General features: G+C 43.5%; 1 protein-coding gene across 2 annotated transcripts in view; it reads right to left on the bottom strand.

Moving 5' to 3' along the window:
* Window positions 1-26,795, bottom strand: part of LOC106581501 (glutamate receptor ionotropic, kainate 1) — a 160,640-nt gene that overhangs the window by 50,382 nt on the left and 83,463 nt on the right. For both annotated transcript variants that reach the window (XM_045704105.2, XM_045704106.2), the window contains exons 7-8: window positions 24,665-24,838; window positions 17,636-17,779 (exon numbers count right to left, since the gene is read on the bottom strand). In XM_045704105.2, coding sequence (XP_045560061.1) covers window positions 17,636-17,779; window positions 24,665-24,838 — 318 coding nt within the window. The remainder of the gene's footprint in view (window positions 1-17,635; window positions 17,780-24,664; window positions 24,839-26,795) is intronic.

Raw genomic sequence — 26,795 nt, 5'->3', positions numbered from 1 at the left:
TACCAGGTTATCCCCACAGGGTAGGGTTCTGTATGGTATACCAGGTTATCCCCACAGGGTAGGGTTCTGTATGGTATACAAGGTTATCCCCACAGGGTAGGGTTCTGTATGGTATATCAGGGTATCTCCACAGGGTAGGGTTCTGCAGGGTATCCCCACAGGGTAGGGTTCTGCAGGGTATATCAGGGTATCTCCACAGGGTAGGTTTCTGCAGGGTATATCAGGGTATCCCCACAGGGTAGGGTTCTGCAGGGTATATCAGGGTATCTCCACAGGGTAGGGTTCTGCAGGGTATATCAGGGTATCTACACAGGGTAGGGTTCTGCAGGGTATATCAGGGTATCTCCACAGGGTAGGGTTATGCAGGGTATATCAGGGTATCCCCACAGGGTAGGGTTCTGCAGGGTATATCAGGGTATCCCCACATGGTAGGGTTCTGCATGGTATATCAGGGTATCCCCACATGGTAGGGTTCTGCATGGTATATCAGGGTATCTCGACAGGGTAGGGTTCTGCAGGGTATATCAGGGTATCTCCACAGGGTAGGGTTCTGCTGGGTATATCAGGGTATCCCCACATGGTAGGGTTCTGCATGGTATATCAGGGTATCTCGACAGGGTAGGGTTCTGCAGGGTATATCAGGGTATCTCCACAGGGTAGGGTTCTGCTGGGTATATCAGGGTATCTCCACAGGGTAGGGTTCTGCAGGGTATCTCCACAGGGTAGGGTTCTACAGGGTATATCAAGGTTAGAGTATTATTGCTCTTCATTCTTCTCTTACAAACACGCTGCTGTGTCCTGTTGTCCTGGGGATCTGTGGACAGATTGACCTGGGATCTTTCTCATTAAGCTGCCTTTGTAAATCCAAACCAATCAAACTCCTATCTCCAAGACTCACCACCACCATATGTTACCAATGTCGTTACACAATGAACGAGTCCCAAATGGCACCCTATTCCCTTTATAGTGCACTATCATAGGGTCCCTCTGTAAGGCTCTGGTCAAAATAAGTGCCCTATAAGGGTAATAGGATGCCATTTGAGACACAAGCCCATGTGTTTTCTCTGTCATTACTCTACTGTACATTACAGAGCAGTAAAGACACAAAGCATCCTGGATCCCCTTGAATGTAACTAGATCTACCCTGATTAATATAATATAAAAATATACAAATATTCTATATGTGTAGGGAAGTATTTAAACACTAGCTTAGGTCCAACCTCTGATCTTTCCAAGCATTTTTTTATATGCTAAAACAGGATAAAATTTTTAAGAAAAATAAGAAAACATATCAAATCATACTACTGTATGTAAACGTTTCCCTCAAAACCTTCCCCTCAAGATATTTTGGAATGTTATGCTATGCTGCGATTCATAATATGTACCATTAGCCATGACTATTCACTATCATTAAAACTTGGAGCTCTGAATTCCACCAGCTGAATAGATATAAACAGATGTTGGATGACAGATACCATGGGGATGGGATAAGTTAAGCAGGGATTGCATTGTATCCAATGTCCTGTCTGAAGATCTATTAAACACAACTTCAGGACCACACTTTTAACATCCGTTTAAATCAAAACTCTGTATTTAACACATTTACTAACGTCTTAGTTTTGTCGTCGCTCTACTTTTTTCATTTAACTTTTTCACCCCAGACGCTTTATCTGGACATGGTTCTACAGGACCTCCACCAGCCGAAGCTAAGTAGCAACATTACCGCTATGCCATCTAATAGCAGTCGCTGTACTCATAATATACAGGAGAACTATCGCCTTATGGCCGAGTTGTGAGCCCAGCTTCAAACGCTGTCGTTAGGCAAGGGTCATTTAAGTGTAGGCAAGGATGAAACAGCGTCTGTGCCACCAGAAAGTACAGATAGTAGCATAAATCCCCTCACACAGTCCCCGCAGCCGGACAATTTTTCTCATGGCTTCTGGAAAGAAATGCTGTCGGCATGCTCAACCGTTTTTTTGCTCATTCAGCCGACAGAAACTTTCAACCGGTTCTCCCCATTTAGCATCGAGTCGGAGTGAGAGACTTCTCTGGTCTCTCCTCCACCCGTTATGGGGTCTGAGCCACCGAAGCTTCCCACCATTAGCTCTGATAAAGTGAAAACACTAATCATTGGCGACTCCATTACCCGCAGTATTAGAATCATCCAGCGATCATACACTGTTTACCAGGGGGCAGGGCTACCGACGTTATTGCTAATCTAAAGACGGTGCTGGCTAAAGCTAAAACTGGCGAGTGTAGAGAGTATAGGGATATTGTTATCCACGTCGGCACCAACGATGTTAGGATGAAACAGTCAGAGGTCACCAAGTGCAACATAGCTTCAGCGTGTAAATTAGCTAGAAAGATGTGTCGGCATCTTGTAATTACCACTGGCCCCCTCTCAGTTAGGGAGAGTGATTTTTTATTTTATTTATTTAACCTTTATTAACCAGGAAAAGCCCATTGAGACCCAGAGTCTTTTTTTCAAGGGAGACCTGGCCAAGAAGGCAGCAACAATTAATACATTACATCATTACAACATACAACAATACAACATGATCCAGCCTAAAAAAAGCATTTACACTCCTCTGTAACAGTCTCCCATCAATATTTTAAATTCATTCAGGGGCACTAACATATCTAGACGAAGCAGGGATTGTAGACTATTCCATGCCTCTGGTGCACAAGAAGAGAAGGCAGTCTTGCCTAATACTGTGAACGTCCTGGGGACTTTAAGTAGCAACCACCTAGCAGACCGGGTATGGTAACATAGCAACCACCTAGCAGACCAGGTATGGTAACTGCTGGTGGTGAAGGAGACCACACTACAGAGGTAAAGAGGGAGTTTACCCAAAAGGGCTTTGTAGATGAACACATACAAATGTATATTTCTGCGCATATAAAGTGAGGTCCAACCTACCATTTGGTACAATGTGCAACGGTGGGTGAGTGACTTGGCATTTGTAATAAAGCTCAAGGCTGCATGATAAACAGAGTCCAGTCTCTGTAAGACAGAGGAGGCTGTATGATAAACAGAGTCCAGCCTCTATAAGACAGAGGAGGCTGTATGATAAACAGAGTCCAGACTCTATAAGACAGAGGAGGCTGTATGATAAACAGAGTCCAGTCTCTATAAGACAGAGGAGGCTGTATGATAAACAGAGTCCAGTCTCTGTAAGACAGAGGAGGCTGTATGATAAACAGAGTCCAGTCTCTGGTAGACAGAGGAGGCTGTATGATAAACAGAGTCCAGTCTCTGTAAGACAGAGGAGGCTGTATGATAAACAGAGTCCAGTCTCTATAAGACAGAGGAGGCTGTATGATAAACAGAGTCCAGTCTCTATAAGACAGAGGAGGCTGTATGACAAACAGAGTCCAGTCTCTGTAAGACAGAGGAGGCTGTATGATAAACAGAGTCCAGTCTCTGGTAGACAGAGGAGGCTGTATGATAAACAGAGTCCAGTCTCTGTAAGACAGAGGAGGCTGTATGATAAACAGAGTCCAGTCTCTATAAGACAGAGGAGGCTGTATGATAAACAGAGTCCAGTCTCTATAAGACAGAGGAGGCTGTATGATAAACAGAGTCCAGTCTCTATAAGACAGAGGAGGCTGTATGACAAACAGAGTCCAGTCTCTGTAAGACAGAGGAGGCTGTATGATAAACAGAGTCCAGTCTCTGGTAGACAGAGGAGGCTGTATGATAAACAGAGTCCAGTCTCTATAAGACAGAGGAGGCTGTATGATAAACAGAGTCCAGTCTCTGTAAGACAGAGGAGGCTGTATGATAAACAGAGTCCAGTCTCTGGTAGACAGAGGAGGCTGTATGATAAACAGAGTCCAGTCTCTATAAGACAGAGGAGGCTGTATGATAAACAGAGTCCAGTCTCTGGTAGACAGAGGAGGCTGTATGATAAACAGAGTCCAGTCTCTGGTAGACAGAGGAGGCTGTATGATAAACAGAGTCCAGTCTCTGGTAGACAGAGGAGGCTGTATGATAAACAGAGTCCAGTCTCTATAAGACAGAGGAGGCTGTATGATAAACAGAGTCCAGTCTCTGGTAGACAGAGGAGGCTGTATGATAAACAGAGTCCAGTCTCTATAAGACAGAGGAGGCTGTATGATAAACAGAGTCCAGTCTCTGGTAGACAGAGGAGGCTGTATGATAAACAGAGTCCAGTCTCTATAAGACAGAGGAGGCTGTATGATAAACAGAGTCCAGTCTCTGGTAGACAGAGGAGGCTGTATGATAAACAGAGTCCAGTCTCTGGTAGACAGAGGAGGCTGTATGATAAACAGAGTCCAGTCTCTATAAGACAGAGGAGGCTGTATGATAAACAGAGTCCAGTCTCTATAAGACAGAGGAGGCTGTATGATAAACAGAGTCCAGTCTCTATAAGACAGAGGAGGCTGTATGATAAACAGAGTCCAGTCTCTGGTAGACAGAGGAGGCTGTATGATAAACAGAGTCCAGTCTCTGTAAGACAGAGGAGGCTGTATGATAAACAGAGTCCAGTCTCTGGTAGACAGAGGAGGCTGTATGATAAACAGAGTCCAGTCTCTGGTAGACAGAGGAGGCTACATGATAAACAGAGTCCCGCTCTATAAGACAGAGGAGGCTGTATGATAAACAGAGTCCAGTCTCTGGTAGACAGAGGAGGCTGTATGATAAACAGAGTCCAGTCTCTGTAAGACAGAGGAGGCTGTATGATAAACAGAGTCCAGTCTCTGGTAGACAGAGGAGGCTGTATGATAAACAGAGTCCAGTCTCTGTAAGACAGAGGAGGCTGTATGATAAACAGAGTCCAGTCTCTGGTAGACAGCGGAGGCTGTATGATAAACAGAGTCCAGTCTCTATAAGACAGAGGAGGCTGTATGATAAACAGAGTCCAGTCTCTGTAAGACAGAGGAGGCTGTATGATAAACAGAGTCCAGTCTCTGGTAGACAGAGGAGGCTGTATGATAAACAGAGTCCTGTCTCTATAAGACAGAGGAGGCTGTATGATAAACAGAGTCCAGTCTCTGGTAGACAGAGGAGGCTGCATGATAAACAGAGTCCAGTCTCTATAAGACAGAGGAGGCTGTATGATAAACAGAGTCCAGTCTCTGGTAGACAGAGGAGGCTGTATGATAAACAGAGTCCAGTCTCTATAAGACAGAGGAGGCTGTATGATAAACAGAGTCCAGTCTCTGTAAGACAGAGGAGGCTGTATGATAAACAGAGTCCAGTCTCTGGTAGACAGAGGAGGCTGTATGATAAACAGAGTCCAGTCTCTGGTAGACAGAGGAGGCTGTATGATAAACAGAGTCCAGTCTCTATAAGACAGAGGAGGCTGTATGATAAACAGAGTCCAGTCTCTGGTAGACAGAGGAGGCTGCATGATAAACAGAGTCCAGTCTCTGGTAGACAGAGGAGGCTGTATGATAAACAGAGTCCAGTCTCTATAAGACAGAGGAGGCTGTATGATAAACAGAGTCCAGTCTCTGGTAGACAGAGGAGGCTGTATGATAAACAGAGTCCAGTCTCTGGTAGACAGAGGAGGCTGTATGATAAACAGAGTCCAGTCTCTGGTAGACAGAGGAGGCTGTATGATAAACAGAGTCCAGTCTCTGGTAGACAGAGGAGGCTGTATGATAAACAGAGTCCAGTCTCTGGTAGACAGAGGAGGCTGCATGATAAACAGAGTCCAGTCTCTGGTAGACAGAGGAGGCTGTATGATAAACAGAGTCCAGTCTCTGGTAGACAGAGGAGGCTGTATGATAAACAGAGTCCAGTCTCTGGTAGACAGAGGAGGCTGTATGATAAACAGAGTCCAGTCTCTGGTAGACAGAGGAGGCTGTATGATAAACAGAGTCCAGTCTCTGGTAGACAGAGGAGGCTGTATGATAAACAGAGTCCAGTCTCTGTAAGACAGAGGAGGCTGTATGATAAACAGAGTCCAGTCTCTATAAGACAGACGAGGCTGTATGATAAACAGAGTCCAGTCTCTGTAAGACAGAGGAGGCTGTATGATAAACAGAGTCCAGTCTCTGTAAGACAGAGGAGGCTACATGCATATACAACAAGTCACCATAATTAATTACAGAGAGAAAAGTGGGCTGAACAAGCTTCTTTCTAGCCATAAGCGGGAAGCAAGCCGTATTATGAAAATAAAAACCCAATTTCAACTTAAGTTTTGTCACAAGATTATCCACATGAACTTTAAAGGACAGCTTGTCATCCAACCAAATACCTAGGTATTTGTAGGATGACACTTTTTCAATAAGCCACCAGATGTGACAATGCTAACGTTCTCTGGCAGAATTCTAGCTCTGGTAAAGGTCATGCATTTATTTATTTTTCTACATTCAAGACCAGTTTGAGGCCATAAAGGGAGGCCTGCAGTGACTGAAAAGCAGTCTGGGAGCTCTTCAACAGCCTGAACCAGAGAAGGAGCACATGAATATATGACTGGATCATCTGCATATAGATGTGACTTTGCTGGTTGCATCCCATTTCCCAAATCATTAATAATCATTGAGAACAACACAGGAGCTAAAATGGAACCCTGGAGCACACCTCTATTAATCTCTAGAAAGCTAGACTTGTGATTGTCATTTGTAATGTAACACATTGTGTTCTGTCAGAAAGATTAGTTCCTAAACCAATTTACTGCCCCTTCACTGAGACTAATGTTTCTGAGTCTAGCTAGCAACAATTCATGATCAACTGAATCAAAGGCCTTTGATAAATCCACAAACAGAGCAGCACAATGTTGCTTTTTAATCAAGTGCATTAATGATGTCTTTTGCCACTGCCATAGCTGCAGTTGTGGTGCTGTGCCCCGATCTAAAGCCAGACTAAACCCGCTCAGTATGTTCTACTCAATTAAGAAGTTTTTTTAACTGTGAATTCACTAGGGATTCATAGACTTTGTTCAGGATAGGGAGTTTGGAGAGAGGACGATAGTTATTAGCCTCTGAGGGATCTCTACCCTTTAGCAGGAGGACATCAGCTGATTTCTAAATGTTGGGTATGGAATTGGTCAAGAGACTCAAGTTGAAAATGTGACCTACAGGTTGAGTAATAATACCAGCTGCTATCTTTAAAAGGTAGGAGTCCAGGTTGTCTGGACCTGCAGACTTTTTGGTGTCTATTGCCTTTTAGTGCTTTATAGACCTCAGTATAAGAAACAGGCACAAAGTTAAAATGGTTCACATGAGGGCCTATATCACAGTTGAATGTAACAGAGCTTACATTAGACGTCTGGGCCCCCACCACTATCAAAACCTGAACCAGCAGATATAAAGTGCTTGTTAAAAACTCCTACAACACCAGCTTTATCCTTCACTTCATTAGAATCCATTTTTAAATGGACAGGAAGACCAGAGGAGACATTAGAACCCGGCACTGATTTGATTAGCTTCCAGAACTTTCTCTGTGACTGCTGCATTTAAATAGTCATCTGATTTGGACTTCCTGATCAATCCTGTGCATTTGTTTCTTAGCGCTCTGAAGAAGACCCAGTCAACAGGAGCATTTGTATGTCTAGCTTGAGCCCAAGAGATATTTCTCTTTCTAATTAATTCTGCCAAGTTATCTGAAAACCAGGGATTGTGCCTTCCACTGATTCTAAATTTCTTCACAAGGGGCATGCTTATCACAAATGGACACAAATTTCATATAAAAATAGTCCCAGGCAGTGTCAACATCGGGAATCAAACTTACTCTGTCAATATTATGGTACAGATCAAGTAAGAACGCTTGCTCATCAAGCGTTCTAAAATGTCTTTTAAAAATATAATGGGGTTTGGTTTTGGTCATTTTTGTATTTCTAACACAAGCTTTTGCACAGTGATCACTGACATCATTACAGAATATCCCAGTCGATGTGTATTTGAGGGGTATTCGTTAGAATAATGTCCAATAGCGTTGATTTGTTAGGTGCGCTGGGATTCGGTCTCGTAGGCACATTTTTTTAATTGAGCGAGATTCAGAGTCACACAGTTCTTTAAAAGAGTCCGATACAGATGTAAGCATGTTCCAGTTCAAATCTCCTAAAAGAACGAATTCAGAGTCATTTAGCTTGTGCAGGACATCAGAAAGAGAGTTAAGTACGTCTCCCGAAGCCGAGGAGAGCAGCAGCCGACTACAGTGATGTGGGAGTCCTTATATATGTTCACTTTAAACGCAAGCGATTCAAAAGAGAATTTCAGAGGTGAGTTTCAGAGGTGTTAATACTCGGATTTCACATCAATTGCAACCCCTCCTCCTATACTCATTCGATCAGCTCTAAAAACCGTGTGCCCATCAATAGAAATCCAGTTATTTAACACAGATTTCTTTAGCCAAGTTTATTAAAAAAATTAATTAAAAAAACATCACGTCTGCATTTGTCTTTTTGGCCCATATTTAAATCATGTCTATTTTTTGGAAATTGACTTCTGACATTAACATGTAAGAGGGAGACTGAGATCTAAAACAAATTATAGTTGATATATACAGCATCCACCTTCACATAAAAGTATTTTCTTCTGTAAACAAGATGAGGGTCATTAAATCATTACTCTTAAAACTCTGATCTCAAGGATCACAAATACAAACGGTCAGACTGATTGGCTACCATTGGCTACAAGCTCTACAGCAGTTTCACAACTCATTCGCTGGTTGAAAGCCCCTCCCATAAGATAATATTTGTAGATAATTGGCACTCTTTCTGGGACTCAATCCACAAACATGACCAAGCCTGGCCTGCTGAGGAGTGACAGACTCCATCCTAGCTGGAGGAGTGCTCTCATCTTATCTATCAACATAGAGCCCTGTCTAACTCCACAATGTGATAGGGTGCAGGTCAGGCAGCAGGCTGTTTGCCAGCCTGCCAGCTTAGTGGAGTCTGCCACTAGCACAGTCAGTGTAGTTAGCTCAAGCTATCCCCATTGAGACCGTGTCTGTGCCTCGATCTAGGTTGGGAAAATCTAAACATGGCGGTGTTCCCCTGAGCAATCTCACTGGAATAAAGACCTCCTCCATTCCTGTCATTATTGAAAGAGATTGTGATACCTCACATCTCAAAATAGGGCTACTTAATGTTAGATCCCTCACTTCCAAGGCAGTCATAGTCAATAAATTAATCATGGATCATAACCTTGGAGTTATTGGCCTGACTAAAGCATGGCTAAAGCCTAAAGAATTTACTGAGTTATATGAGCCCTCTTCAATGAGACACTCAAGTTTTTTTAATCCTGTATCTCTTGACACATTCATGGCCTCTAAACCTTCCAGCTGCCTACTAGACCCTATTCCAACTAAACTACTGAAAGAGCTACTTCCTGTGCTTGGGCCTCCTATGTTGAACATAATAAACGGCTCTCTATCCACCGGATCTGTACCAAACTCACTAAAAGTGGCAGTAATAAAGCCTCTCCTGAAAAAAACAAACCTTGACCCAGATTATTATTTTTTAAACTATCGGCCTATATCGAATCTCCCATTCCTCTACAAGACAAATAATGCATACGAAATGCTCCAGTCTGGTTTTAGACCCCATCAGTACTGAGACTGCACTGGTGAAGGTGGTAAATTACCTTTTAATGACGTCAGACCGAGGCTCTGCATCTGTCCTCGTGCTCCTAGACCATAGTGCCGCCTTTGACACCATCGATCGCCACATTATTTTGGAGAGATTGGAAACCCTAATTGCTCTACACAGACAACTTCTTTGCCTAGTTTAGATCTTATCTCTCGGAAAGATATCAGTTCGTCTCTGTGGATGATTTGTCCTCTGACAAATACATTTTTCAGTTTTGGTGTTCTTTAGTGTCGTCCCCCCCTCGTCCCCCCCTCGTCCCCCCCCGTCTCAGCCTCCAGCAATAGTCTATGTGCCAAGGGGCTAGGGTCAGTCAGCCCTATCTGTTGAAATTCTCCTGTCTTATCTGTCCTATGTGAACTTAAGTATGCTCCCTCCTAATTCTCCCATATCTCTCTCTCTCTCTCTCTCTCTCTCCCCCCTCGCCTTCCGGAGGACCTGAGCCTCAGGACTATGACTCCTGGCTGTCCTCAGCCCACCTGGCCGTGCTGCTGATCCAGTTTCTGCTGTTTTGCTTGTGGCTATGGAACCCTGACTTGTTCACAAGACGTGCTACCTTGTCGTGCTGCTGCTCCCGTTTCAACTGTTCTGCCTGAGGCTATGGAACACTGACCTGTTCACCAGACGTGCTACCTTGTCTCGGACTTGCTGTTTTCGACCCGCTCTCCCTCTCTCGCTCTCTCTCTCTACCGCACCTGCAGTCTCGACCTCTGAATGCTTGTCTATGAAAAGCCAACTGACATTTACTCCTGAGGTGCTGGCTGACCTGTTGCACCCTCTATAACCACTGTGATTATTATTTGAACCTGCTGGTCATGTATGAACGTTTGAACATCCTGAAGAACGATCTAGCCTTAATGGCCATGTACTCTTATAATCTCCACCGGCACAGCCAGAAGAGGACTGGCCACCCCTCAGAGCATGGTTCCTCTCTAGGTTTCTGCCTTTATAGGGAGTTTTTCCCTAGGCACCGTGCTTCTACATCTTCTTTGCTTGCTGTTTGGGGTTTTAGGCTGGGTTTCTGTATAAGCATTTTGTGACATCTGCTGATGTAAAAAGGGCTTTCTAAATAAATGTGATATGATTTGATCAAGAGTGTCCTTCTGTCCGTCTGTCGTCCTGTCTGATCAAATACAAATCTTAGAATCAACTATTAAAGACTACCAGAAGGGGATTCCTACGGTAGGTACACCTATAGCTCATCTCTTGGCAGTAGTACTGTAGACTACTTTATCACTGACCTCAACCCAGAGTCTCTCAGAGCGTTCACAGTCAGCTCACTGACACCCCTATCAGATCACAGCAAAATCACAGTTTACCTGAACAGAGCAAAACTCAATAACGAGGGATCAAAATCAAAGTAACTGAATAATATTAAGAAATGCTATAGATGGAAGGGAAAGTAGTGTAGAAAACAAAAAACAATTAGGCAACAACAAATTCAATCCCTTTCAGACAACTTCCTGGACAAAATGTTTCACTGTAATAGTGAAGGTGTGAACTTGGCAGTAGAAAACCTAAACAGTATATTTAACCTCTCAACTTCCCTATCAAATCTAAACATTTTAAGCAGAAAACCTAAGAACATTAACAACAATGACAAATGGTTTGATGAAGAATGCATAAACCTAAGAAAGAAATCGAGAAACCTATCCAACTAAAAACATGAGCCTACACCTTCAGATACTAGTAGGGTGAGGCCAGGTGCTGCAGACAGTTCTAGTGCCCTCTCCAATTCATTGATATATATGTTGAAGAGGGTGGGGCTCAAGCTGCATCCCTGTCTCACCCCACGGCCCTGTGGATAGAAATGTGTTTGTCTTCTTGCCAGTTTTAACAGCACACTTGTTATTTGTGTTTTGAATTTTAGAATGTTGCATGTTTTTCCCCCAATTTGTATGACAGACCCTCATGCCAAATTGAGTCAAAAAAGCATGAGAAGACTTTGCCTCTCTCTCTCCCCGAAGAGCTATGGGCTCTAGATTCCTTGTCTCTCTCTCCCTCTCTGATCATGCCTAGATTAGTAATGACTTGTAATATCTATTCATGCATTGAAACTTAAGCTTCATGCCTTGTATGTGAATCAATCAATTTTTCTATGTGATTAAATATCTGCCTTTGATAGACAGTTCTTATTCCTTTGTTGATATCCTATAACTCAACGATAGTCTCTTGCATGTTGCTAAATCCATCTACAGTTGAAGTCGGAAGTTTACATACACCTTAGCCAAAGACATTTAACCTCAGTTTTTCACAATTCCTGACATTTAATCCTAGTAAACATTCCCTGACTTAGGTCAGTTAGGATCACCACTTTATTTTAAGAATGTGAAATGTCAGAACAATAGTAGAGAGAATGATTTATTTCAGCTTTTATTTATTTCATCACATTCCCAGTGGGTCAGAAGTTTACATACACTCGATTAGTATTTGGTAACATTGCCTTTAAATTGTTTAACTTGGGTCAAACGTTTCGGGTAGCCTTCCACAAGCTTCCCACAATAAGTTGGGTGAATTTTGGCCCATTCCTCCTGACAGAGCTGGTGTAACTGAGTCAGGTTTGTAGGCCTCCTTGCTCGCACACACTTTTTCAGTTCTGCCCACAAATGTTCTATAGGATTGAGGTCAGGGCTTTGTGATGGCCACTCCAATACCTTGACTTTGTTGTACTTAAGCCATTTTGCCACAACTTTGGAAGTATGCTTGGGATCATTGTCCATTTGGAAGACCCATTTGAGACCAAGCTTTAACTTCCTGACTGATGTCTTGAGATGTTGCTTCAATAGATCCACAAAATGTTCCTCCCTCATGATGCCATCTATTTTGTGAAGTGCACCAGTCCCTCCTGCAGCAAAGCACCCCACAACATGATGCTTCCACCCCCTGTGCTTCACGGTTGGGATGGTGTTCTTTGGCTTGCAAAACTCCCCCTTGTCCTCCAAACATAGCAATGGCCATTATGGCCAAACAGTTCTATTTTTTTTTCATCAGACCAGAGGACATTTCCCTAAAAAGTACAATCTTTGTCCCCATATGCAGTTGCAAACCGTAGTTAGGCATTTTTATGGCGGTTTTGGAGCAGTGGCTTCTTCCTTGCTGAGCGGCCTTACATTTTATGTCAGTATAGGACTCGTTTTACTGTGGATATAGACACTTTTATACCTGTTTTCTCCAGCATCTTCACAAGGTCCTTTGCTGTTGTTCTGGAATTGATTTGCACTTTTCACACCAAAGTACATTCATCTCTAGGAGACAGAACACGTCTCCTTCCTGAGCAGTATGATGGCTGCGTGGTCCCATGGTGTTTATACTTGCACACTATTGTTTGTACCGATGAATGTGGTATCTTCAGGCATTTGGAAATTTCTCCCAAGGATGAACCAGACTGGTGGAGGTCTACAATTTTTTGGGTCTGATTTCTTTTGATTTTCCCATGATGTCAAGCAAAGAGGCACTGAGTTTGAAGGTAGGTTTTGAAATACATCCACAGGTACACCTCCAATTGACTCAAATGATGTCAATTAGCCTATCAGAAGCTTCTAAAGCCATGACATAATTTCCTGTAATTTTCCAAGCTGTTTAAAGGCACAATCAACGTAGTGTATGTAAACTTCTGACCCACTGGAATTGTGATACAGTGAATTATAAGTGAAATAATCTGTCTGTAAACAATTGTTGGAAAGAATTCCGTGTGTCATGCACAAAGTAGATGTCCTAACTGACTTGCCAAAACTATAGTTTGTTAACAAGAAATTTGTGTAGTGGTAGAAAAACAAGTTTTAATGACTCCAACCTAAGAGTATGTAAACTTCCGACATCGAATTGTATACGTAGTCAGATAAACATTTTAGTAGGCTAGTTGCTAAGTCTTATTACAGGCTGCATTTGAGGTATATACAGTATAATAGATGTAATGGAAATGTTATGTTTGTGAGCATCAGATTGTACACAGATCATATGGTTTCTCTTGGTTTCTCAAATGATTGCCTCGCCTGGTTCACCAACTACTTCTCCGATAGGGCCAGTACAAAAAATAAAAAATCATTTAAAAAAAAACGTATGAAATGTAAGCTTTCACTACTGTACGTCGCTCTGGATAAGAGCTAAAAGACTAAAATGTAAAATGTAACACACGAAAGCTGTAAAAAGAAAATAAGAAAATTAAGTGATTCTTCACAAACCCAAGATAAACCACCCCATAGAAATCAAATCACATTCGCCGAATACAACAGGTGTGGTAGATCTTACTGTGAAATGCTTACTTACAAGCTGTTAATTAACCAACAATGCAGTTTTAAGAAAAATAAGTGTTAAGTAAAAAATATATAAGTAAAAAATAAAAGTAACAAATAATTAAACAGTAGCAGTAAAATAACAATAGCGGGTACCGGTACAGAGTCAATGTGCAGGGACACCGGTTAATTGAGGTAATATGTACATGTAGGTAGAGTTAAAGTCACTATGCATAGATAAACAGAGAGTAGCACCAGCGTAAAAATTTGCATCCTGTAGCACAAACTCCAAAAAGTTCTGGGACATGGAGAACCCACTGCACTCAGGCTAGGAAACACTGTCACCACCAATAAATCCACGATAATCGAGAATTTCAATAAGCATTTTTCTACGGCTGGCCATGCTTTCCACCTGGCTACCCCGACCCCAGTTAACAGCTCTGCACCCCCCATAGCAACTTTCCCAAGCCCCCCCCCCTATTTCTCCTTCACCCAAATCCAGTCAACTGATGTTCTGAAAGAGCTGCAAAATCTGGACCCCTACAAATCAGCTGGGCTAGATAATCTGGACCCTCTCTTCCTAAAATTATCCTAAACAATATCATAACCGCCATCAATAAAAGACAATACTGTGCAGCCATATTCATCGACCTGGCCAAGGCTTTCGACTCTGTCAATCACCGCATTCTTATCGGCACTCAACAGCCTTGGTTTCTCAAATGACTGCCTCACCTGGTTCACCAACTACTTCTCAGACAGAGTTCAGTGTGTCAAATCGGAGGGCCTGTTGTCCGGACCTCTGGCAGTCTCTATGGGGGTGCCACAGGGTTTAATTCTCGGGCCGACTCTTTTCTCTGTATACATCAATTATGTCGCTCTTGCTGCTGGTGATTCTCTGATCCACCTCTACGCAGACGACACCATTTTGTATACTTCTGCCCCCCTTCTGGCCCTCCAGATGAGCTTCAATGCCATACAACACTCCTTCCGTGGTCTTCAACTGCTCTTAAATGCAAGTAAAACTAAATGCATGCTCTTCAACCGATCGCTGCCTGCACCTGCTCGCCCGTCCAGCATCACTACTCTGGACGGTTCTGACTTAGAATATGTGGACAACTACAAATACCTAGGTGTCTGGTTAGACTGTAAACTCTCCTTCCAGACTCACATCAAACATCTCCAATCCAAATCCAAATCTAGAATTGGCTTCCTATTTCGCAACAAAGCCTCTTTCACTCATGCTGCCAAACATACCCTCGTAAAACTGACCATCCTACCGATCCTCGAATTCGGCGATGTCATTTACAAAATAGCCTCCGATACCCTACTCAATAAATTGGATGCAGTCTATCACAGTGCCATCCTTTTTTGTAACCAAAGCTCCATATACTACCCACCACTGCGACCTGTATGCTCTCGTTGGCTGGCCCTTGCTTCTTACTCGTCGCCAAACCCATCGGCTCCAGGTCATCTACAAGACCGTGCTAGGTAAAGTTCCCCCTTATCTCAGCTCGCTGGTCACCATAGCAGCACCCACCTGTAGCACGCGCTCCAGCAGGTATATCTCTCTGGTCACCCCCAAAGCCAATTCCTCCTTTGGCCACCTCTCCTTCCAGTTCTCTGCTGCCAATGATTGGAACGAACTACAAAAATCTCTAAAAATGGAAACACTTATCTCCCTCACTAGCTTTAAGCACCAGCTGTCAGAGCAGCTCACAGATTACTGCACCTGTACATAGCCCATCTATAATTTAGCCCAAACAACTACCTCTTCCCTTACTGTATTTATTTATTTATTTATTTTGCTCCTTTGCACCCCATTATTTCTATTTCTGCTTTGCACTTTCTTCCATTGCAAATCTACCATTCCAGTGTTTTACTTGCTGTATTGTATTTACTTCGCCACCATGGCCTTTTTTGCCTTTACCTCCCTTATCTCACCTCATTTGCTCACTTTGTATATAGACTTATTTTTCTACTATATTATTGACTGTATGTTTGTTTTACTCCATGTGTAACTCTTTGTTGTTGTATGTGTCGAACTGCTTTTCTTTATCTTGGCCAGGTCGCAATTGTAAATGAGAACTTGTTCTCAACTTGCCTACCTGGTTAAATAAGGTGAAATAAATAAATAAAATATGTAAACATAATGCTAATTTTCAAATAATCAACTTGGTTGGGTTCAATCGAGTGACTGATTGATTGTACATGGGAGGAATTCTCACTATCGCTGTATAAGCAATTTGGCAGTACGCCCAGAACATTGCTCTGGGAGCCAAAATTAGTATCTCAGTTTCAAGGTCTCAGCTTTGAGAGAAGAAGCCTTGTGAGCTATCGGTCAGTCACACGCAGAAACGTTAATAATAAATAATGTAAATCATGCCTATATAACTTGTCTGTGTAGCTGTACATAAGAGAACAGAAGGGACCGCCCGGGAGAGCTTCTGACCGACTTGTACTGGGTGTGCAGTGTTTGTTGTAACCCCTCCAGTTAACTGATAGTAAAAAGTGATTCATTTAATACTGACTTCAGGTTTCGCTGGTGTTGAATTTCCACCACATAAATATTTTAACCAATATTACCGCACTACACACCTCCATGTAGTGTACTGCTGACAGGTAACACCTCTTCAGTCATTGTCAACCACAAGCAAGGCATGATTTCCTCCATTGTGAAAAACAATTAAGAACTTAATGACACACACACACACTCCACACCTTGGTAGGATCTGGTCTTAACTCCATTCTCTATAGACCACCAGTGATTAATTAAGATGAAGGCAGTGAGATGTGAAAGAATGGATGAAGGAGTGTGAAAAGAGGGAAAGAGGCATGAAGGGAGGTGAGAACAAATAGATTGAAGGATCAAGTGAGCAGGGAAAATAATTGATTGGATTTATATAGCACTTTTCTACCAACTGAGGTACTTTTACATAGTAGGGGGAAACTCACCTCATCCACCACCAATGTGTGGCACGCCGACCATTTTGTGCCAGAACGCTCACCACTCATCAGCAATCAGGTGGAGAGTGATATATGCCAATTAGGAGGATGATTTGGTGACCATGGTGGAATGGGGCCAGGTTGGAAATTTAGCCACGACACCAGGTTTAACACCCCTACTCTTACGAAAAGTGCCATGGCATTTTTTAATGACCACAGAGAGTCAGGATACCAGTTTAATATCCCATCCGAAAGATGGCACCCTATGCAGGGCAATGTCCCCAATCACTGCCCTGGGATCGCCTTAGACCAGAGGGAAGACTGCCCCCTACTGGACTTCCAACACCACCTCCAGCAGCATCTGGTCTCCCATCCAGAACCGACCAACCCCCCCCCCCCCCCCCCCCCCCCAGCAGTGGGGTGCAGGATGGTATGCTGCTGACATAAGGACAGAGGGAACGATCAAGTGAGGCGGGAAAGAGGAGGGAGTGAGGGATGAGGGGAGGTGGGTAAGAAAAGGGAGTGAGGGATGAGGGGAGGTGGGTAAGAGGAGGGAGTGAGGGATGGGGGGAGGTGGGTAAGAGGAAGGAGTGAGGGATGAGGGGAGGTGGGTAAGAAAAGGGAGTGAGGGATGAGGGGAGGTGGGTAAGAGGAGGGAGTGAGGGATGAGGGGAGGTGGGTAAGAGGAAGGAGTGAGGGATGAGGGGAGGTGGGAAAGAGGAGGGGGTGAGGTATGAGGGGAGTGAGGGATGAGGGGAGGTCGGAAAGAGGAGGGAGTGAGGTATGAGGGGAGTGAGGGATGAGGAGGGAGTGAGTGAGGGATGTGGGGAGGTTGGAAAGAGGAGGGAGTGAGGGATAGAGGGAATACTCCTTTATAAAGTGGCTTGCCTCACTCACCTCTTTGAACATGTTCATGAATCGTGCTCCGAAGCGCCAGGGTTTGTGTCTGTGGCACTGCAGTGAGCTGACAGTGATCTGAGTGGAGAGCTGGGAGGCTGCTGCCACCATGTACACAGCATCATACATCAACGCTGCCTCAGTCTGGAAGAGATGTGTTAAAAAAAAAGTTGGCTTTAATTGATCTCAATAGTGTACGGCAGGGGTAGGCAACCCTGGTCCTGGAGGACCACAGGCACTTCATGTTTTTGATTTACTGTGCCTTCAGAAAGTATTCATACCCCTTGACTTATTCTACATTTTGTTGTGTTACAGCCTGAATTCAAAATGGATGAAATATAATGTTTTCTCACCCATCTACATACAATACCCCATAATGACAAAGTGAAAATATGTTTTTAGATTTTTTTTCTAATTGATTGAAAATGAAATACAGAAATATCTAATTTACATAATTATTCACACCCCTGAGTCAATACATGTTAGAATCACCTTTGGCAGCGATTACAGCTGTGAGTCTTTCTGGGTAAGTCTCTAAGAGCTTTGCACACCTGGATTGTAAAATATTTGCATATTATTCTTAAAAAAATTATTCAAGCTCCGTCAAGTTTTTTGTTAATCATTACTAGACAGCCATTTTCAAGTCTTGCCATAGATTTTCAAGTAGATTTAAGTGAAAACTGTAACTCGGCCACTCAGGAACATTCACTGTCATCTTGGTAATCTACTAAAAGGTGAATTAATCTCCCAGATTTTCCTCTAGGATTTTGCCATTCTGTTTCTTTATTATCCTGAAAACTCCCCAGTCTTTAACGATTACAAGCATAACCATAACATGATGCAACCACCACCATGCTTGAAAATATGAAGAGTGGTACTCTGTGTTGTGTTGTGTTGAATTTGCCCCAAACATAATGCTTTGTATTCAGGACATAAAGTTCATTTCTTTGCCACATTTGTTGCAGTTTTACTTTAGTGCCTTACTGCAAATAGGATCCATGTTTTGTGCCCTCTCTGGTCTCTGTGGTTTAATTTTGTGTTTGAAATACACTGCTTGACTACCTTACAGTTAATTATATGTGTGCGGTACAGAAATTAGGTAGTCATTCAAAAATCATGTTAAACACACAGAGTGAGTCCATGCAATTTATTATGTGACTTGTTAAGCACATTTTTACTCCTGAACTTATATAGGTTTGCCATAACAAAAGGGTTGAATACTTATTTAGTCAAGACATTTCAGCTTTTCATGTTATACAATTCCACTTTGACATTATGAGGTATTGTGGGGTATTGTGTGTAGGCCAGTGACACAAAATCTTAATTGAATCCATTTTAAATTCAGGCTGTAACACAACAAAATGTGGGAAAAGTCAAGGGTTGTGAATACTTTCTGAAGACCCTGTAACCAACCTGGAAAACCAGGTGTGTTGAATTTAGTCAATCACTGAACTAATCAATTAGCTCAGTTGTTCTGGTGTGGTGCCAAGTTGGGACACAATCCTGCAGGAACAGGGTTGCCTACCCCGATTCTACGGAGTCATCATTGTCTCTTTTTCCTCACCTCGACTGATTTGAAAGCACTGGATAGGAGGACTAGGTGGGTTAGAAGGGCTAGGAGGGTTAGGAGGATTAGGAGGGTTAGAAGGGCTAGGAGGGTTAGGAGGGTTAGGAGGGTTAGGAGGACTAGCAGGGTTAGGAGAGTTAGGAGGGTTAGGAGGACTAGCAGGGATATGAGGATTAGGAGAGTTAGGAGGGTTAGGAGGACTAGGAGGGTTAGGAGAACAAGGAGGGTTAGGAGGACTAGGAGGGATAGGAGGGTTAGGGGGATTAGGAGGGTTAGGAGGATTAGGAGGGTTAGGAGGACTAGGAGGGTTAGGGGGATTAGGAGGGTTAGGACGGTTGGGAGGACAAGGAGGGTTAGGAGGACTAGAAAGGATAGGAGGACTAGGAGGGTTAGGAGGACTAGGAGGGTTAGGAGGACTAGGAGGGTTATGAGGATTAGGAGAATTAGGAGGGTTAGGAGGACTAGCAGGGATAGGAGGATTAGGAGAATTAGGAGGGTTAGGGGGACTAGGAGGGTTAGGAGAACAAGGAGGGTTAGGAGGACTAGGAGGACTAGGAGGGATAGGAGGACTAGGAGGGTTAGGAGGACTAGGAGGGTTAGGAGGACTAGGAGGGTTAGGGGGATTAGGAGAATTAGGAGGGTTAGGACGGTTGGGAGGACAAGGAGGGTTAGGAGGACTAGAAAGGATAGGAGGACTAGGAGGGTTAGGAGGACTAGGAGGACTAGGAGGGATAGGAGGACTAGGAGGGTTAGGAGGACTAGGAGGACTAGGAGGGTTAGGAGGACTAGGAGGGTTATGAGAATTAGGAAAATTAGGAGGGTTAGGAGGACTAGCAGGGATAGGAGGATTAGGAGAATTAGGAGGGTTAGGAGGACTAGCAGGGATAGGAGGATTAGGAGAATTAGGAGGGTTAGGAGGACTAGCAGGGATAGGAGGGTTAGGAGGACTAGGAGGGTTAGGAGGACTAGGAGAACTAGGAGGGTTAGGAGGACTAGGAGAATTAGGAGGATTAGGAGAATTAGGAGGGTTAGGAGGGATAGGAGGATTAGGAGAATTAGGAGGACTATGAGGGTTAGGAGGACTAGAAGGGATAGGAGGACTTGGAGGGTTAGGAGGATTAAGAGGGATAGGAGGACAAGGAGGGTTAGGAGGACTAGGAGGGATAGGAGGGATAGGAGGACTAGGAGGGATAGTAGGACTAGGAGGGTTAGGAGGACTAGGAGGGATAGGAGGACTAGGAGGGATAGGAGGGCGCACGCGACGCGAGCGGTGTAGTCAGCCTGTCTGTGTCGCATGCACGAGCGTTGCAAAATAAATTTAGAAATCTATGTTATTCAATTATTGCACCCACACTGCTAGCGCGCCAACGAGCACCTGCGTTGCCAAGGGCTAAAATAGAAATCAGTTCTATTTCTGACGAGATCGCGCTGCAAGTCCTGCCTCTCCCATCTCCTCATTGGTTTATAGAAGCAGGTACCCACGTGCCATCTCCTCATTGGTTATACCCACGTGGGTGACTGAAAGACGAACGAGGTCAGTGGCGGTAATGCACCTAATTTATGAAAGTTGCCAATCGCAATATAAAGTCAAGAGAAGAAAAAGCCTGGAAGGAAGAGAGATGACTTGAAACGATTCGGTTGACCGTTTTATGTGTGGATTAATTGGCGGAGTAGAGGACCTTGTGCATTTCAGGTAAAATAACAACTCAATGTTTATATCCCAGGAGAAAATATCTAGCAACAGCAAGCTAGCAAAATAGGACAAATTAGCTAGCAAGTGCAAGCTAACTAGCTAAAGTACCATAAATGTTTAATGCTTTTCGACCTGTCCCCAAATTAATATAATTGGTTCAGAGTTTGTTTTGGTATTTTAACTTGCGTGTTGTGATCGTGTTTGGTGTGGGGGGACAAAATAGATTTATGCACGATGGCGCACGATGGCGCACGATGGCGCACGCACGCAGCCGGTTTGGGTTCCATGTAAGAATATGTGGACAACTACAAATACCAAGGTGTCTGGTTAGACTGTAAACTCTCCTTCCAGACTCACATCAAACATCTCCAATCCAAAATTACATCTAGAATTGGCTTCCTATTTCGCAACAAAGCCTCCTTCGCTCATGCTGCCAAACATACCCTCGTAAAACTGACTATCCTACCGATCCTTGACTTCAGCGATGTCATTTACAAAATAGCCTCCAACACTCTACTCAGGAAACTGGATGCAGTCTATCACAGTGCCATCCGTTTTGTCACCAAAGCCCCATATACTACCCACCACTGCAACCTGTATGATCTCGTTGGCTGGCCCTCGCTTCATATTCGTTGCCAAACCCACTGGCTCCAGGTCATCTATAAGTCTTTGCTAGGTAAAGCCCCGCCTTATCTCAGCTCACTGGTCACCATAGCAGCACCCACCTGTAGCACGCGCTCCAGCAGGTATATTTCACTGGTCACCCCCAAAGCCAATTCCGCCTTTGGCCGCTTTTCCTTCCAGTTCTCTGCTGCCAATGACTGGAACGAATTGCAAAACTCACTGAAGCTGGAGACTCATATCTCCCTCACTAACTTTCAGTTGTCAGAGCAGCTTACAGATCATTGCACCTGTACATAGCCCATCTGTAAATAGCCCATCCAACTACCTCATCCCCATATTGTAATTTTTTTTTTGCTTCTTTGCACCCCAGTATCTCTACTTGCACATTCATCTTCTGCACATCTATCATTCTAATGTTTAATTGCTAAACTGTAATTATTTCGCCACTATGGCATATTTATTGCCATGCCTCCTTAATCTTACCTCATGTGCACACACTGTATATAGACTTTTCTATTGTGTTATTGACTGTACGTTTTGTTTATTCCATGTGTAACTCTGTATTGTTGTTTGTGTCGCACAGCTTTGCTTTTTCTTGGCCAGGTCGCAGTTGTAAATGAGAACTTGTTCTCAACTGGCCTACCTGGTTAAATAAAGGTGAAATCAATAAAATAAAAAATGAGTTCGGATTGGTCTGCCGTGTAGCACACTGCTGTCTATAACATGAGCTGGTCATGAGTATGTGTAGGTAATCCTTTCTAACACTGCTTTTTTGAAAGATATCATTTAGTAGAACTGCATAATTGTTGTACTCCACTTTCTGAGGACCGAGTTTTGAAATCAGTTGAATTAGAGTTTTATTGCAAATATGCAGACGGACTCGGAAAGTAGAGGAAGATGGGTCAAGTGAGAGGGATCCTGAGAGGAGTGGTGTGACTAGTAGATCTGTACCAGTACAGAGGGATAGGACAACAAGTCATATATACTTCAGTAAGATTGGATTTTTAGCATTTATAGCAATGGTTATCAACTGTACTGCAGGGATGGAATGTAAGTCGCAGAAAATTGAGGTTGTGGTGGCAGCCGCAGAGAGGTATTTGGGTGTACGAGACTTGACTTCAGAAGAGTTACAGGGTGTGTTGAGTGGTGGTGTCTCGTCCTTTCAGGCTGTTGGCCTGAGGTAGGACTAAATAGATTTAAATAATGGAGTAGGGTGGTGGGTATTTGTTGATTTTTTTTTAATTATATATATTTTGTATTATTATTTTCAAGCATCATATAAGGGAGTTATACTCCAGTCTGGTAGGTAGCGGTAATGCAACATGTATTGTATGCCAACCCCTGTTAAACCTCATTGAAGAAGAAGTAGTAGGTAATGCTTTCTACCTCGGCTTTTTTGAAAGATATCATGAAGAACTGCAAAAGTGTTGCTACTGTACTGCTCTCCACTTTCTGGAGGACAATCGTGCCATGCTGACTCTCTCTGACTCTGAAAATGAATCAAACGATAAGGAAATCCCTGAAGTAGATTTAAAAAAAATAATAATTGAACGGACAGTGTAGAGTCTTCTAAAATGGCAATCAACAGTGTTGTTGTCACAGAAGTTGACAGAGTTTTGAAATCAGTGGAATGCCCGGTGGAAGCAGACTATGATAGCTAAGGAGATAGAGACATTTTTGGGGGTTGATTGAAAATATGCGGAGGGAGTCGGAAAGAGAACACACAGAAGGCTGTTGTATAAAACACCTGTCTCTAGATTACGTCTTCAAACTAAAGGCACCCATGGCATCCATGACAGAGAGGGAGGAGCATCCATCCATGTATACGGGTAAGATATTCTAGCTAGCTACATTTTCAGATATTAGAAGTTCCTAAGTTTGTCAGAAAGGCATTTTCATTTCACGTTAAAGTGTACTGTTAGCTAGTTAGCTAACGGTAGCTGGCTGTTTAGCTAGCTAACATTACGTGTATGATCTGTGTAGTAATATTATTTGTATCTCAGAGGTATTTGCATTGCTAGCTATAGCCTAATGTTAGCTAGCTAACATTGAACCTGGTTGAATAGCAACCTGCAGATAGGTAGTAATGTTATGAGTTGGGATTATGGTTCATTGTTTAGCTAGCCAGCTAGCTCCATGTCTAAACAAAAGACTCCACTATGCAAGTAACTATTTCAAAAGAATGGTTATGATGTCACTGCGACAAATGTCGATAGAGGTAGCTGGTAAATTCGCTCTGGCTATCTACTCCAATTTCAGAGCACTCTCGTCTGAGTGTGCCAGAGCACAGAATAACTGACAAATTTACGAATGCTCAACACCCGTTGAATATGGCCGGTGTCAGTAAACGTTGGCAAAAAATAGTAATTCAATTATTGCTGGCAACACAGTTGCAGTCACCAACGCTCTGGATAACATGAAAACAGCCTAACCAGCTCTGCTAGGGTGAGTAAAATGGTCAGAGTGAGGTGTTCTCTCATTTGTGTCTGGAAGTAGCTAGCAACCTAGCCAACGTTAGCCAGTTAGCTTGGGTGCATGACTGCTGTTGTTCGGTCAGAACGCTCAGATCAACCCTACTCCTCGGCCAGAGCGTCCAGAGTGCGCTCTGAAAGCTCCGAGAGCGAAACACTCTGAATTTACGAACAGACAATCTGACAACGCTCTGAGTTTACGAACGCCCAGAGCACACTGGCACTCCAGAATAAATTTACGAACACACACGTATTATAAACCAGCCTTTAATCTTGAACTCTTTGGTTGTTTAGTACATGGCCTCACATGTGAATCCTTAAAGAGATGGGTGGGGCTAAAGCTTAAGAGGGTGTGAACGATGTTGAATGGGCGTAAACAAAGAAGAGCTCTCCAGTAGGTACCAAAACATTCAAGGTGCATTTTCTCAAAAGTGAGGTTACACGTTTATCAACTTTCAAAGCAAAATTACTTTCCAATTGTTCCTCAACTGTAGTGTATGATATACCATTTTCTAGCTCTGAGTCTCTACTTTTATCCAATGTAAAAATCACAATTTCTAATTTTCCTACATAAGCCCGAATCAAGCCGATCGGTCACATATTAAATTAAATACTTCTTGACAAAATGCCATAATTGGGTGACATAAACCTTTGTCAACATTTGGCCAACGTACCGTCATCATGCCATCCAGCATGCCCGTCTCTGGTTTGGGCGGGGCCTGCTGGCGCTCCATGGACCACTTGTCCACCACGGAGGCAACCTGGGGGTTGTCTATGTTGAGGAGGCGGAACCCGGTCATGTTCACACCGCTGTACCGGTACGGCTCCAGGTCCAGAGCAAATAGGTCCTGAGGAAGGAGAAAACACCTGGAGTTAGTAACAAACAGGTCCTGAGGAAGGAGAAAACACCTGGAGTTAGTAACAAACAGGTCCTGAGAGAAAACACCTGGAGTTAGTAACAAACAGGTCCTGAGAGAAAACACCTGGAGTTAGTAACAAACAGGTCCTGAGAGAAAACACCTGGAGTTAGTAACAAACAGGTCCTGAGGAAGGAGAAAACACCTGGAGTTAGTAACAAACAGGTCCTGAGAGAAAACACCTGGAGTTAGTAACAAACAGGTCCTGAGAGAAAACACCTGGAGTTAGTAACAAACAGGTCCTGAGGAAGGAGAAAACACCTGGAGTTAGTAACAAACAGGTCCTGAGGAAGGACAAACACCTGGAGTTAGTAACAAACAGGTCCTGAGGAAGGAGAAAACACCTGGAGTTAGTAACAAACAGGTCCTGAGGAAGGAGAAACACCTGGAGTTAGTAACAAACAGGTCCTGAGGAAGGAGGAAACACCTGGAGTTAGTAACAAACAGGTCCTGAGAGAAAACACCTGGAGTTGGTAACAAACAGGTCCTGAGGAGGAAGAAAACACCTGGAGTTAGTAACAAACAGGTCCTGAGGAAGGAGAAACACCTGGAGTTAGTAACAAACAGGTCCTGAGGAAGGAGAAAACACCTGGAGTTAGTAACAAACAGGTCCTGAGGAAGGAGAAAACACCTGGAGTTAGTAACAAACAGGTCCTGAGAGAAAACACCTGGAGTTAGTAACAAACAGGTCCTGAGGAAGGAGAAAACACCTGGAGTTGGTAACAAACAGGTCCTGAGGAAGGAGAAACACCTGGAGTTAGTAACAAACAGGTCCTGAGGAAGGAGAAAACACCTGGAGTTAGTAACAAACAGGTCCTGAGAGAAAACACCTGGAGTTAGTAACAAACAGGTCCTGAGAGAAAACACCTGGAGTTGGTAACAAACAGGTCCTGAGGAAGGAGAAAACACCTGGAGTTAGTAACAAACAGGTCCTGAGGAAGGAGAAAACACCTGGAGTTAGTAACAAACAGGTCCTGAGAGAAAACACCTGGAGTTAGTAACAAACAGGTCCTGAGGAAGGAGAAAACACCTGGAGTTAGTAACAAACAGGTCCTGAGAGAAAACACCTGGAGTTAGTAACAAACAGGTCCTGAGAGAAAACACCTGGAGTTAGTAACAAACAGGTCCTGAGGAAGGAGAAAACACCTGGAGTTAGTAACAAACAGGTCCTGAGAGAAAACACCTGGAGTTAGTAACAAACAGGTCCTGAGAGAAAACACCTGGAGTTAGTAACAAACAGGTCCTGAGGAAGGAGAAAACACCTGGAGTTAGTAACAAACAGGTCCTGAGAGAAAACACCTGGAGTTAGTAACAAACAGGTCCTGAGGAAGGAGAAAACACCTGGAGTTAGTAACAAACAGGTCCTGAGGAAGGAGAAACACCTGGAGTTAGTAACAAACAGGTCCTGAGAGAAAACACCTGGAGTTAGTAACAAACAGGTCCTGAGAGAAAACACCTGGAGTTAGTAACAAACAGGTCCTGAGAGAAAACACCTGGAGTTAGTAACAAACAAGTCCTGAGGAAGGAGAAAACACCTGGAGTTAGTAACAAACAGGTCCTGAGGAAGGAGAAACACCTGGAGTTAGTAACAAACAGGTCCTGAGAGAAAACACCTGGAGTTAGTAACAAACAGGTCCTGAGGAAGGAGAAACACCTGGAGTTAGTAACAAACAGGTCCTGAGAGAAAACACCTGGAGTTAGTAACAAACAGGTCCTGAGGAAGGAGAAAACACCTGGAGTTAGTAACAAACAGGTCCTGAGAGAAAACACCTGGAGTTAGTAACAAACAGGTCCTGAGGAAGGAGAAACACCTGGAGTTAGTAACAAACAGGTCCTGAGGAAGGAGAAACACCTGGAGTTAGTAACAAACAGGTCCTGAGGAAGGAGA

Source organism: Salmo salar, chromosome 20 (assembly GCF_965601325.2).
Source record: "Salmo salar chromosome 20, fSalSal1, whole genome shotgun sequence".
Lineage (NCBI taxonomy): Eukaryota > Metazoa > Chordata > Actinopteri > Salmoniformes > Salmonidae > Salmo > Salmo salar.
The sequence above is the reverse complement of the archived record's forward strand: the minus strand, read 5'-3'. Positions and strand labels throughout refer to the sequence as shown.